Source organism: Garra rufa, chromosome 25 (genome assembly GCF_049309525.1).
Source record: "Garra rufa chromosome 25, GarRuf1.0, whole genome shotgun sequence".
Taxonomy (NCBI): Eukaryota; Metazoa; Chordata; class Actinopteri; order Cypriniformes; family Cyprinidae; genus Garra; species Garra rufa.
Genome location: NC_133385.1, coordinates 2492685 through 2507924, shown reverse-complemented (window position 1 = coordinate 2507924; position 15240 = coordinate 2492685). Strand labels below are relative to the sequence as shown.

Here is a 15240-nt window from a genome sequence, read left to right as displayed (position 1 = left end):
ATTAAAAAATTATTGTAAATATAATTTATTTATAACAATAAAATAAAAATAAACAATGGTAAATATATATATATATATATATATATATATATATATATATATATATATATATATATATATATATAAAGCAAAATAATGTCTACATTTAATGTAAATTTGTATTTATTATTGATATTTGAAATATAAAAATATTAATATATAAAATATTTATAATAAAACAATATATATTATAATATATATTAATATAATTTTTAATAATAAAATTTTATACACACACACACACACACACACACACACACACACACACACACACACACACACACACACACATATTATATATATAAATATGTATATGTACATATATATAGATAAATTCACTTATGCAATATACAGTTAGTATAAAATTAGTATAGTTAGTATAAATTTTATTGTGAATCATATTTAATATAATTGTATTTTTTCTTTAATTGTTTATACTTCTTGACTCAAGAATTTTTAGACATACAGTATATTTACTGAAAAAACTAGTCAAAAAAGACTAGTTAAAATTAGATTAATATTTTTTGCAGTGTGCAAAAGTGCTGTTTATTCCAGATTCAGATCACCTTACCCTTTCTACAGTAATACTGTAACTCAAACCCTGTTTAGAAAACGAGTCTGTACATGAAATGACTGATGTCTTGTGATTATATGTTAATAATTAGCAATCATTTATGAGGCGCTGCTCTCTGAAGCGCTTCAGGACGGTCCGGCGGCTGTGTTAGTCAGATCGAACAGTTTGTTTGGCACATAAAAGGCGTCTTTGTGCGGTCAGTAATGTCACGGCCCCTGCCTTCACTGCTTTATGTTGGCCCTGAAAGAGGAGTGTTGTCTTAAATCACAGTTTCTGGCCTCTCTGCCATTGGACGCACACAGACAGAGGAGGATGAAAGGGAAGATGGGACGTGTTCGGATCCAACCGACTATCCCACTTTGGAGACAGCAAAGTGTTCCAGCAATCGGACAATCTGTGATGTTATGATCACCTGCTGCGCTTTTAGACTGAACTTGTTTGCTTTCACTGCTCGTTCCTTTATGAATTAATTTAACCGTGGCGGTGCGTTTGGTGGCAGATTTTCCTGATAACGCAAAAAAGAGCTTTAATTTCTTTGTCATTTTTTATCATGCAGATAAGAGCAATACATCATATGAATCTGTAAGGGGTCTACTTTAACTTGTATACACTCATAATAACAACAAAACGCTGTGCTTTTGTAAAATACAGAAAACAAACAGGGTGCACTGTCTGCCGTTTTCGTCTCTGACAAGTTTCTAGTCTCTGGCAACAACCTGAATTTCAGCAAATGCTTGTCTCACATACATATTAAATATATGTATAGAAAGCTTAGTAAGTGTGTTTTGGCTTATATATTACCTTTGTCTCCGATGTTTCTTCAAAATCAAGCCCAAATGAGTCCTTAATCGTCATTCAGTAAAACAAATATGAAGTATCTCAGATCATTTGATGAACAATTATTGAGGCACTTTTATATATTATGTATTAATAAATATTTTTATGAATATTATTAAAATATTTTACATTTTGGCAATATTGAATAAAAAGTAACTTTGTATACATCTATATAATACACTTTGTATATAATTTTATCATATCAATTTTTAATTATTTATTACAATTTTTTTGGAATTATGAATATTTGTACTGACATTCAATTTGACATTCTCTTCATATATATATATATATATATATATATATATATATATATTATACATACGCGCACACACACACACACACACACACACACATATATATATATATATATATATATATATATATATATATACATACATTAGTATAATAACATTTTTTCATTTTTAAATTGAGAATTTCTCCTCATATTTTATTATAATTATTTATTAATATATTTTTTTTAATTATAAATATTTGTATTGACATTCTATTTGGACATTCTCTTTATATATATATATATATGTGTGTGTGTGTGTGTGTGTGTGTGTGTATATATATAATTTTAGTATAATAACAATTTTTTAAATTGAGAATTTTTCCTCATTTTATTATAATTTATTAATATTTTTTAAAATTAAAATTTAGTAAATATATATAAATTATACATATATAAATTATATATATATATATATATAATTTTAGTATAATATTTTATTATAAATATTTATTAATATTTTTTACATATTGTAAATATATTAGTATGTTTAAAGTACCAAAATTGAATAGAAATTGACATTCAGTTTTATATATATATATCTATATATATATATCTTTTTTTTTTTTTTTTTTTCCTAAAATTGTATAAAATGTATATGCACACTGTATGTGTGTGTGAGTGTTTGTCTAAAAAAAGCAGGAGATATTTATTAAAATATTTTATATTTAAAATATCAATATTGAATAAAAAAATCACATTTAATTTAGACATTCTCTTACTATATATACATATATAATGGAGAGGTATTTTTAAATAATATTTCATATATTAATAAATATTTTTACAAAAATATTATTAAATATTGTACTTTTAAAAAAAAATATCAATAATGAAGTACAATTTATATGCAATTTGTCCTGTTGTTTGTGTTTGTCTAAAAGAAATTAGATATTTATTAAAATATTTATTAAATATTTCAATATTTGAATAAAATTCACATTCAATTTAGACATTCTCTTACTTTATTATTTACAATAATGGTTTTCTCTTTTATTTAATATATATTTAAATATTTTATATATTAATAAATATTTTTACAAAAATATTATTAAACACTGTACTTTTTTTTTTTTTTTTTAAATATCAGTGATGAATTACAATTTACATGTAATTTGTCCTGCTATATGTGTGTGTATTTAAAAAAGCATAAAATGTCTCCATTTAACCTTTTTATCTTTTTCTAACCATTTAACCATCTCATTGTGCTCCAGTCGAACCATTCTGCGACATTATCGAGTGCTGGTGTGATTTCTCTTGGCTCCATGTGTTTCTGTCTTTGTGTGTGTTGTGCTGAACAGAGATGATAAGGGTGTTTTGTGTTCATCTTCTCCTCATAAGCGCTCTTTTGAAACAGAACAAACAGCAGGTTTATCTCTGCGGCGATTGTCGGCACGACACACGGGTCTGGATTTGTCTCATCTCAGATCGCCTGATCGTCTCCAGAAACTCAGCCACGTCTCAGTCTGCTTCTGTTTGTCATTACTAGATCCTGAATCCTGCGTGTGACGGATATTAATGTGGTGTGAGTTTATGTTTGTGTCGTTTCAGCGCTGATCTCAGGTGTTGAAAGAAGTGTTTTCATAATAAAGGCTGTTAAAGCTTCATCTCTCTGTCATCATAAAAGCTCCAAGTGGAGCCGGAGTCCGGTGTCGTAGTCTTTGAGTTTTAACGTCACATGCTGGAGTTTTAATGCCGGTGTTATCTCTTTGTTGCGCTGGTGGGCGACGGATTGAAAGGAGATACGGGTCGATTCATCTCATCCGTCTGTTCGTTCGAGATCATTTCTTACGTTTTCTGTTAGGTGTGTCTACTAAGGCAGCACTATTGGTAGTGGTTATGTTTAGAGTTTATCCGGGTTATTATCGTCAACTAAAACTAAAACCGTAAAAAAACACTTTGTTGCTTGAAATAAAAATATCCAGAAATGTCCATTTTTTGTTTCATTTAACTTTAGCTAGAATTAAAGTGAAAATGGAAAGTATCAAAATAAAATGTCAAGTAACTAAAAATAAAATAAAATAAAACAGCTAATTTCCCAGGCAACATTTTCATTTTCATATTAATTTTCATTTAAAGTTGAACTACTCAAATAACTAAAAATGAAATGAAATAAAATTAAATAAAATTAAATTTAAATTAAATGTATTACATTTCAGGTAATTTCATTTAAATTAATTTAAATTTTCATTTAAAGTTGAAGTACTCAAATAAAATAAAATAAAATTAAATTAAATGTATTATATTTCAGGTAATTTCATTTAAATTCATTTAAATTTTCATTTAAAGTTGGAGTACTCAAATAACTAAAAATTAAATTAAATTAAATTGAATTTAATTTAATTTAATTTAATTAAACATATTATATTTCAAGTAATTTCCCAGGCAACATTTTCACTTTTTATTTTCATTTAAAGTTGAAGTACTCAAATATCAAAAAATGTAATTAAATAAAATTAAATTAAACATATTCTATTCCAGGTAATTTCCCAGATAACATTTTGTATTTAATTTAAAGTTGAAGTACTCAAATAACTAAAAAAAATAAATTAAATTAAACTTATTATATTTCGGGTAATTTTCCAGGCAACGTTTTCACTTTTATTTTCATTTAAAGTTGAAGTACTTTAAATAAAATACTTTAAATAAAAATTAAATAAACTTATATTTCATATATAATATAATTCATTTTTTTTCCCCCAGGCAGCATTTTAATTTTGATTTTCATTTAAAGTTGATGTACTCAAATAACTAAAAATAAAATAAAATAAAACATATTATGTTTCAGATAATTTCCCAGGCAACATTTTCATTTTCACTTTCTTTTTCTTTTATAGTTGAATTCAATTAAATGAAACATATTATATTTCAGATGATTTTCCAGGCAATATTTTTATTTTCACTGCCATTTTCATTTAAAGTTGAAATACTTAAATAACTAAAATAAAACTTAATAAAACTTAATTTAAAGTCAAATAACAAACTCAATAATAAAAAAATTCAAAAACACACAAAATATTGAAAAGAAACCATAAATATATATACTTAAATATATATATATATAATATAAATATATATTTAAAATGTAAAGTTAAATGTAAAACCTTTTTAAATGTATTTTTTTTTATTTAAATAAAAACTTTACAATTGAAATTTAAAGTTAAATTTAAATCAAAAAAGTAAATAAAAGCAGAAAATATAAAAATGAAATCTAGTGAAATTCAGACCCATTGGAGTGAGTATACATGATTGTAAATGATCTGAATCTTGAGTTTTGACCTGATGGATGATAAAAGCAGACCGAAGAGTGTCCAGATCAGTCAGACTTTGGGCTTTGGTCCAGTCAGACAGACGGCGAGACATTGCATCAGTCTTTTGAAACTTGCAGAGAAACGTCTGGATGTTCAGCATCATCTCTAGTGTTTCTCTCTTTCGTCTACTGATGGATTGCACTTAATTACTAGTCTGCAGCTTTTCAGACGTAACCTGCTGAACCACTCAAGAATGTTAATGAGTCTGATGATCAATCACTCGTCTCTCTACAGACGTACACTATACCACAACTATTTAAAAAAACATTTGTGAAGTCTATTTATTTATTTTTGACAAATATATTTTAAAATGTGTTATATTTTTATTTATTTTTGTTTATAAACTAAATGTTTTTATATATTTATTTAAATATATAAAATATATAATAACTTTTGTGAAACATTTGTGAAGTCTATTAATTTATTTTTGCTAAATATATTTTAAAATGTGTTATAAATATTTTTATTTTTATATACATTTATTTTTGCTAAAACTTTGTTTTTTTTATTGAAATATTTATTTTATTCATTAATTAACATTAACATGTTTTATATATTTATTGTTTAGATTATTTATTTATTTTTCATATTTACAGTATATGACTTTTGTGAAAGATTTGTGAAGTCTATTTATTTATTTATGAAGCATATTTACTTTTGCCAAATATATTTTAAAATGTGTTATAAATATTTTTATTTTTATTTTATGAACTAAATGTTCTTATACATATTTGTTTTTAAAATTGTATTGAAATATTTATTAATTAACATAACATTTTATATATTTATTGTTTAAATTATTTATTTATTTTACATATTTACAGTATACAACGACTTTTTTGTCTATTTATTTATTTTTCCCAAATTTATTTTAAATATTGTAAAATGTGTTATAAATATTTTTATTTTATTTACACATTTATTTTTTGCTAAATGTTTTTATAAATGTGTTTTATTTTTGCTAAATATTATTTTTATTTTATTGAAATATTTATTTTATTTATACTATTTATTTCTTCTAACATATTTTATATTTATATTTATTTATATTTATTGTTCAGATTATGTATTTATTTATTTTCTTTATTTAAAGTTTTATTATTTATTATTTTGTTTGTTTTATTTTTCCTAGATATATTTTTTATATTTAAAGACATACAGTATATGACAATTTCTGTGAAATGTTTGGTAAGTCTATTTATTTATAATATAATGAAACTGAAATACAATTTTTATATTTTATTTTGGAAATAAAACAACATTGATAATAATATTAATAATATTAATTATTATTATTATTAATATTATTATTTATAATATATTGGACTATTTATAAAATTATAATGCAACTGAAATATTTTTAACATTTTATAAATGCGAGTAATATTAGAAAAAAAAAACGATACTGATAATAATAGCAATAAAATATATAATAATTCAAATAATGAAAATTTGTAAATAAATTGACCGTTTGTTTTCCATTTTCACTTTTTTGTTAAATTTTTAGTAATGTTTTGCTTTTGTCATTTTTATTAGTTTTAAAAAATGCTTATATAGTTTTTATTAGTAGTATATTTTTTTTATAATTCATTATTCATTATGTATTATTATTTTATTATTATTAATATATTGTAATATTTATAATATAATGAAACTGAAATACAATTTTTATATTTGATATGTAACTAATATATTTAGAAATAAAACAACATTAATAATAATAATAATAATAATTATTTATAATGTATTGTACTATTTATAAAATTATAATGCAACTGAAATGTTTTTATATTTCACAAATGTGAGTAATATTATTAGAAATAAAACTCCATTGATAATAATAGCAATAACAAAATTTATAATAATAATAATAATAATAATAATAATAATGGAAATTTGTTAATAATTTGATCATTTGTTTTCCACTTGTCTGTTACATTTTTAGTATTTTTTTGTGTTTTTGTCATTTTTATTATTATTTATTTATTATTATTATTATTTTATTCGTATTATTATATTATTTAGTTTATTCAACTTATTTTAGTACATAAAGTTAAGGTAAATGGAACGTTTTTTTTTTTATTAAAGTTTATTTTATTTAATGTAATGAAAATGTTTTTTTTTTTTCAATGCTCTAATGTCTTGGGTTGATTTATTGATTGATTCATTAAGAGGAAGTGGACTGTGCAGGTCTGAAGTCACTGGAAGTGTCTCTGATGGGCTTCGGTCCAAACGCCTGCAGAGCTCTCTCAGAGTCTGTGTTTCTCTCAGCCGTTCACACATTTCTCAATGGAGTCAAGTCTTTTGTTTGATTGTTCTGCTGTTTGGCAGAGATCAGAATGAACACTCCTGTCTGCACAGTGGCTCTTGTGTTGTAGTGAGGTGTTATAATATCATACCAGTGATTTTCTGTGAGTGTTTCACCTGGATGTCGGTCTGCGGTGCGTCAGACGTGGCTTTATTCCAGCGTTCGCCGTTCTGACGTAACTCCACATGTGATTGAATATCAGCCGCGCTTCACATCCGGCCACTGCTGCGTTATCCTCAAAAAACACACATCACATCTGATTCTGCAGGACAGAAACACTCCTTAAGGATTTTGTGAAAGTCATTGATGCTTAAGGCGAGACCCTGCAGGTGAATGGGGAAAAAAACAACAACTAATAGTTATAACCTTACTTACCCAGTTGATTGATTACATTGATAATTGCAAACATGTTTTGCATTACAAGTTTTCTAAAATGTTAGGTTTAAATATGCAAATGAGGCATTATTTAATGAAATATGTGCTAATTTGCATACATTTCCAGAACAAAAATCTAAACACTGGATGAAGTCAGTTTCTAAATTCTTGTTTAATTTTTTGACATATTAGAGTCGAATGTTTTTACAGATGGGTCTCATTTTGTCACTCCATAATTCAGATAAAACTTAGAACCGTCAGGAAACACTATATTTTTTACCATTCTTTGAGGAATAAAATGTTGTATAAAATCAAGCAAATTATATCTGAACAAATCCCTCTGTAAAAACCTTCAGGATATAGACGGGAATAAAACTGTAAAGTTTGGTGTGTGTAAGTGCTGCTGAAGTGGAGATTTAGGGCTCAGTGTAGGAGAAAAAAAACTCATTTTGAGAAACCGCCTTTAAAATATGGATTGTAATTGAAACCTATTGACACAAATAGAAACACTGAACAGTGTCTTTTGGGTGTTTTCTTTCCACTAGTCTGAAAAAACACTTTATTAAAAACCAAAAAGCCCAAAATCTCAAATTTGACAGATGCCTGAAAAAAAATAAAGTTTGTCTAAAACACTTAATTTGAAGCCGAAACTTTGTCAGAGTTTTATTAATAATAATAATTATTATTATATTTATGTATATTTATGTATACTTTAATGTTTACACAAAAATAACAATAAATTATTATAATATTATAATATTTGTATGTTTTATAAATGTGACTAATTTGATTAGAAATAGAACAATATTGGTAATAATAACAATTAAAAATATTTGTTAAATCGCATATTGTAAAATTTATAACATTTTATATTAATTATATATTTATATTGATATAAATTTATTTATAATTTAGTATATTAAATATATTGAAATCTTTATTATTGTTTTTTACCTCTAAATGCATTAATTGTATATTGGAATATTTATAACATTATATATTTATATTAAATATTATTTATATTTTAGTATATTTAATATATTGAGATGATCTTTATTGTTTCGTTTAATTTCTAAATACATTTGTTGAATTTTACTACATATGTATTTTTATAAATATTTTACTTCCTTTAATTTATGGAGACTAAAAAAAAACAAACAAAAATAAAAACATTGTTTACACAAAAATAACAATAAGTTATTATTATTTCAGTCTGAAAAAGATTGAAGTTTAAGGTAGTTTTAATAGTTTAGATAGCATGTTGCTAGCATGTTTCTAACTTATTTTACTTGTTACTAGCATGTAGCTACCATGATTAGCAAGTTACTAGCGTGATTAGTATGTTGTTAACATGTTGCTAGCCGGATTAACATGTTGCTAGCATATTTGCATGTTGCTAGAATGTTTCTAACGTGATTAGCATGTTGTTAACATTTTTCTAGCATGATTAGCACATTGTTAACATGTTTCTAACATGATTAGCATGTTGTTAAAATTTTACTTACATGATTAACATGTTAACATTTTCTAGCCCAATTAGTATGTTTTTAGCATGATTAGCACGCTGTTAGCAAGTTTATAGGATTATTAGCAAATGCTAGCATGTTTTTAGCATGAATGGCAAGTTACTAGCATGTTAGCAAGTTACTAGCATGTTGCTAGCATGTTTTTAGCATGATTAGCAAGTTACTAGCATGTTGCTAGCATGTTTCTAGCATGATTAGAAAGTTACTAGCATGTTACTAGCATGTTTCTAGCATGATTAGCAAGTTACTAGCATGCTGCTAGCATGTTTTTAGCATGATTCGTACATTGTTAGCAGGTTTATAGGATTATTAGCAAATGCTAGCATGTTTTTAGCATGAATGGCAAGTTACTAGCATGTTAGCATGATTCTAGCATGAATAAAAAGTTACTAGTTATTAGCATGTTACTAGCATGATTAGCATGTAGTTAGCATTTTTCTAATATGATTAGCCTGTTACTAGCATGTTGCTGCCATGATTAGAATGTCACTAGCATGATGTTAGCATTAGTAGCCTGTTGTTAGCATAATTAGCAAGTTACTAGCATGTTTCTAGCATGATTAGCATGTTGTTAACATGTTTCTAGTCTGATTAGCATGTCACTAACATGATTCTAGTTTCTAGGCTTGGTTAGATAGATTAGAAATATAGTACATAGAAAGTTTAAATAGCATGCTAGTGACATGCTAGTCATGCTAGAAACATACTAGTAAGTTGCTAATCATGCTAGCAGCATGCTAGTAACTTTATAATCATGTTACCAACATGTTAGTTACATACTAGTCATGGTAAAAACATGCTAATGATTTGCTTATCATGCTAGAAACATTCTAACAACATGCTAATTAGGCTAGAAACATGCTAGTAACATTGCTAATCATGTTAGCAACATGCTAGTGACATGATAGAAACATGCTAGTAACACGCTAATCATGCTAGCAACATGTTAGTGAAATGCTAGTCATGCTAGAAACTTGGTAGTAAGTAGCTTATTATGTTAGCAAACATGCTAATCATGCTAGCAACATGGTAGAAGCATGCTACTAACACGCTAATCATGCTCGCAACATGCTAGTCATGCTAGAAACTTGTTAGTAAGTTGCTTATTATGCTAGCAAACTTGCTAATCATGCTAGCAACAGGGTAGAAACATGCTAATCATGCTAGTAAATTGCTATCTATCTATTAACTTTAAGCTTTTAAAACTACTTTAAACTTCAAATTATTTCTGACTGAAAACAGTCAAATTTAAAAAATGTTAACTTTTTGAAGCTTTCTAGTCCGGCTTTCTCAAACCAACTTAAAGTTTGTCTCGACAAACTTTTTTAATCTAGTTATTTATATTGTATATTTTAGTATTTTTAGACAAAATAAATTCTATTATATAAGTAAAATTTGTCTACAATGATTTAAATGTATTTTTTATATTTATATTTTTACATTTTTATGCCTTTAATTCATTTAGATTGGAAAAATAGTGAACCCATCTATTTCTGTTCCCGCAGATCATCCCGAGCACGATCACATCAGTCTCCACAGCAACAGAACTCTGGAAGAGGAAGTGACGTCGATACAGGAAACGATGCGCAAACGCGCGCCTCTCAAAGACGGCTCTCGTTCCCGAAGGAAGCGCTTCCTGTCGTACCCGCGCTTCGTGGAGCTCATGGTGACGGCCGACGTGAAGATGGTGCGACACCACGGACGCAACCTGGAGCACTACATCCTCACAATCATGTCAGTAGTAAGTAAATTAGCCCTTCATTCACTTCTCTCGCGTATGCCCGCACAAATAAACTAGATTACAGACTTCGTCAACAAACTTTAAAGGATTGAGAAAGCTGGACCAGAAAGTTTAAAACGTTTGAACAGTTTAGAAAAGTTTAAAAAGGTTTCCAAGTTTTAAAAGTTTTAAGTTTGAGGGTTTTCAATCTGAAATAAAGTTTAAAAAGTTTAAATAGTTTTAAAAGCTTAATGTTCGAAAGATAGCATGTTTCTAACATGATTAACATGTTGCTTTATAGCATGATTAGCTAGTTGCTAGCATGATTAACATGTTGCTAGCACATTTCTAACATGATTAACATGTTGCTAGCATGTTTCTAGCATGATTAGCAAGTTACTAGCATGTTGCTAGCATGATTTTAGCATGATTGGCAAGTTGTTAGCATTTTTCTAGCATTATTAACGTGTTACTAGCATTTTGTTAGCATGGTTCTAACATGATTAATAAGTTGCTTTATAGCATGATTAGCTAGTTGTTAACATGTTTCTAGCGTGATTAGCAAGTTACTAGCATGCTGCTAGCATGTTTTTAGCATGATTAGCACGCTGTTAGCAGGTTTATAGGATTATTAGCAAATGCTAGCATGTTTTTAGCATGAATGGCAAGTTACTAGCATGCTAGCATGATTCTAGCATGATTAGCAAGTTACTATCATGTTGCTAGCATGTTTCTAGCATGATTGTCAAGTTACTAGCATGCTGCTAGCATGTTTTTAGCATGATTAGCACGCTGTTAGCAGGTTTATAGGATTATTAGCAAATGCTAGCATGTTTTTAGCATGAATGGCAAGTTACTAGCATGTTAGCATGATTCTAGCATGGTTAGCAAGTCACTAGCATGTTGCTAGCATGTTTCTAGCATGATTAGCAAGTTACTAGCATGCTGCTAGCATGTTTTTAACATTATTAGCACACTGTTAGCAGGTTTATAGGATTATTAGCAAATGCTAGCATGTTTTTAGCATGAATGGCAAGTTACTAGCATGTTAGCATGATTCTAGCATGATTAGCAAGTTACTAGCATGTTGCTAGCATGTTTCTAGCATGATTAGCAAGTTACTAGCATGCTGCTAGCATGTTTTTAGCATGATTAGCACGCTGTTGGCAGGTTTATAGGATTATTAGCAAATGCTAGCATGTTTTTAGCATGAATGGCAAGTTACTAGCATGTTACCATGTTTCTAGCATGATTAGCAAGTTACTAGCATGTTTGCTAGCATGTTTTTAGCATGATTAGCACGCTGTTAGCAGGTTTATAGGATTATTAGCAAATGCTAGCATGTTTTTAGCATGAATGGCAAGTTACTAGCATGTTAGCATGATTCTAGCATGATTAGCAAGTTACTAGCATGCTGCTAGCATGTTTTTAGCATGATTAGCACATTGTTAGCAGGTTTATAGGATTATTAGCAAATGCTAGCATGTTTTTAGCATGAATGGCAAGTTACTAGCATGTTAGCATGATTCTAGCATGATTAGCAAGTTGCTAGCATGCTGCTAGCATGTTTTTAGCATGATTAGCACATTGTTAGCAGGTTTATAGGATTATTAGCAAATGCTAGCATGTTTTAGCATGAATGGCAAGTTACTAGCATGTTAGTATGATTCTAGCATGAATAGCAAGTTACTAGCATGTTAGCATGATTCTAACATGATTAGCATGGTACTAGCATTTTATTAACATGCTTCTAACATGATTAGCAAGTTACTAACATGTTTCTAGGATGATTAGCATGTTTCTAGCATGAATAGCAAGTTACTAGCATGTTAGCATGATTCTAACATGATTAGCATGCTACTAGCATTTTATTAACATGCGTCTAACATGATTAGCAAGTTAAGGAGTAGTTCACTTTCAGAACAACAATTAATTTACAGATAATTTACTCACCCTCTTGTCATCCAAGATGTTTCTGTCTTTTTTTTCTTCAGTCGTCAAGAAATTATGTTTTTTGTGATAAACATTTCTGGAAATTTCTCCATATAATGGACTTAAATGGTGCCCCGATTTTTGAATCTTCAAAATGCCGTTTAAATGCAGTTTAAATGCAGCTTCAAATGGCTGTAAACAATCCCAGCCGACGAAGAAGGGTCTTGTCTAGAGTTCGGTCATTTTCAGAAAAATATATTTTTACATACCTTTCAAGCACTGAAACTCGTCCAGCACTAGGGCTTGTAGTGTGCGTTCCCGACTCTACGTACTCACGTCGAAAGGTTACGCGTGACGAATGCGAAACTACAGACCCAGTGTTTACAAAGCGAAATATCTTGGATGACAAGTGGGTGAGTAAATTATCTGTAAATTTTACTAGCATGCTTCTAGCATTCCCTCAATGTAAGTCTATGGGATTTTTCCCAGTTTTAATCGTTGTTTTTAGGAAAACTGTGAATCCGATCTTTTAGAAAAAATATAGCAGCTGGAGTCAGATCAGTCTGAAGATCTGGCCTGAGTTTGGAGTTTGTAGAGTTAAAGCTCTAGGAGGAGTTAGTGTCTACAGACTTAGTCTCAGAAGAATAATAATAATACATTTAAATAGCATTTCAGTAAGTTGACTTTCTCAAGCCAGCTTTATTTTAAAATGTTTGTTTTTAAGCTTGTGACTCTGCTGTTGCTCCGTTTGAAGCTCATTAAATTGTTTTCATTGCTTAATCAATAATTGATTCCATCCTCATGTGTGTGTGATAGTCATTTAGTCTCTAATAGGCTTGGCCGTGTTTTCTGTTGACCACCCGCACGGCTCTGCTCCATATATTTGGAGTTTGTGAGCCAGTTTTGGCTTTCAGTCCAGATTGAAATGAGTCAAAACAACAGATGGACAATATTTGCACTTAATGATGCTTCAGAAATATCATTATAACAATGCTTTTTTTTATATGTGCTATGATTACCATATTTGGTATTTTGGAGGATAATGTGGTACTTTATGGTAGTTTTTTGTTATAGTGAGTAAGAGAGTAACATTCACACTAAAGCTTTGGGCCGAATTTAGTACATTTAAGTTGTTTTTTGGCCTAATTAAACATCTTGTCTTTTTTTTGTATTTTTTTTATTAAAAAAAATATTATTATTATTATTTTTTTTTCATTTCTATTAATTGTATCATTTTTTATAAATGATATGTAAACTTTATTTCTTTTTTTTTTTTGGCCTAATTAAACATCTTCATGTATTTACAATATGTTTTTATGGTTTTGTCTTTTTATTATTATTAATTTAATTATTTTTTTGCCTAATTAAACATCTTCTACTATTTACAATGTTTTTACGTCTTTTATTAGTTTAATTTTCTTTTTTTTGGCCTACTTAATCCTCTTCATGTTATGTAGATCATGTGACAATCTTTTTTAACTAATATTTTTTCTACTTTTTTACTCACTATTTGATCTGATTGCCAGTCATTTTTACAATTTTTAAAAAATGTTTTTTTTCTTTACATTTTTATTAATTGTATTAATTATTATTATTTTTTAATTAATTTTATTTAATATTTAATTTCATTTTTTAACTTAAACATGTATTTACAATTTTTTTTTTCTTTTATTAATTTAATTAAAAAAAAACCCATTTTGGCCTAATTAAACATCTTGACAACCTTTTTTAACTAACATTTTTCTACTTTTTGACTCATTATTTGATCTGACTGCCAGTAATTTTTAAAATGTATATACTTTTTATTTTATTTTATTTTTTAATTACATTTTATCATTTTTTTTGTACTTCAAGTTAAACTAAATTTTTTACATTTTTTTTTGTCTTTTATAACATGTTTATGTTGTTTTTATTAATAATTTTTTTGTACTTCAAGTTAAACTAAATTTTTTTACTTTTTTTCATCTTTTTAACATGTTTATGTTGTTTTTATTAATAATTATTTTTTTTTACTTCAAGTTAAACTAGATTAAAAGTTATTCTAACATTTATCTATATCTATCTATCAAACATTAAGCTTTTAAAACTACTTTAAACTTCAAACAATTTCAGACTGAAAACCCTTAAATTTAACATTTTTAAAACTTGGAAATCTTTTTAAACTTTTAAACTTTTTTAAACTGTTCAAACTTTTGATCCAATGTTAGTTCTTGACTTTTTTATCTAGTTACAAATGCTGCTTTAGCAATTAGTTGAAATAAAACATTTTTTTAACATCTATCTCAAGAAAAAAAAAATGATGTAATTGTTTTAGCATTAGTTT

The 15240-nt window shown here is 27.3% G+C and overlaps 1 protein-coding gene across 1 annotated transcript in view; it reads left to right on the top strand.

The window, feature by feature from the left end:
* LOC141301015 (A disintegrin and metalloproteinase with thrombospondin motifs 20) overlaps nucleotides 1-15240 on the top strand; it is a 144329-nt gene that overhangs the window by 28374 nt on the left and 100715 nt on the right. Inside the window, exons 4-6 of the mRNA XM_073831270.1 lie at nucleotides 1265-1276; nucleotides 3103-3160; nucleotides 10811-11006. Of these exons, the coding sequence (XP_073687371.1) occupies nucleotides 1265-1276; nucleotides 3103-3160; nucleotides 10811-11006 (266 nt within the window). The remainder of the gene's footprint in view (nucleotides 1-1264; nucleotides 1277-3102; nucleotides 3161-10810; nucleotides 11007-15240) is intronic.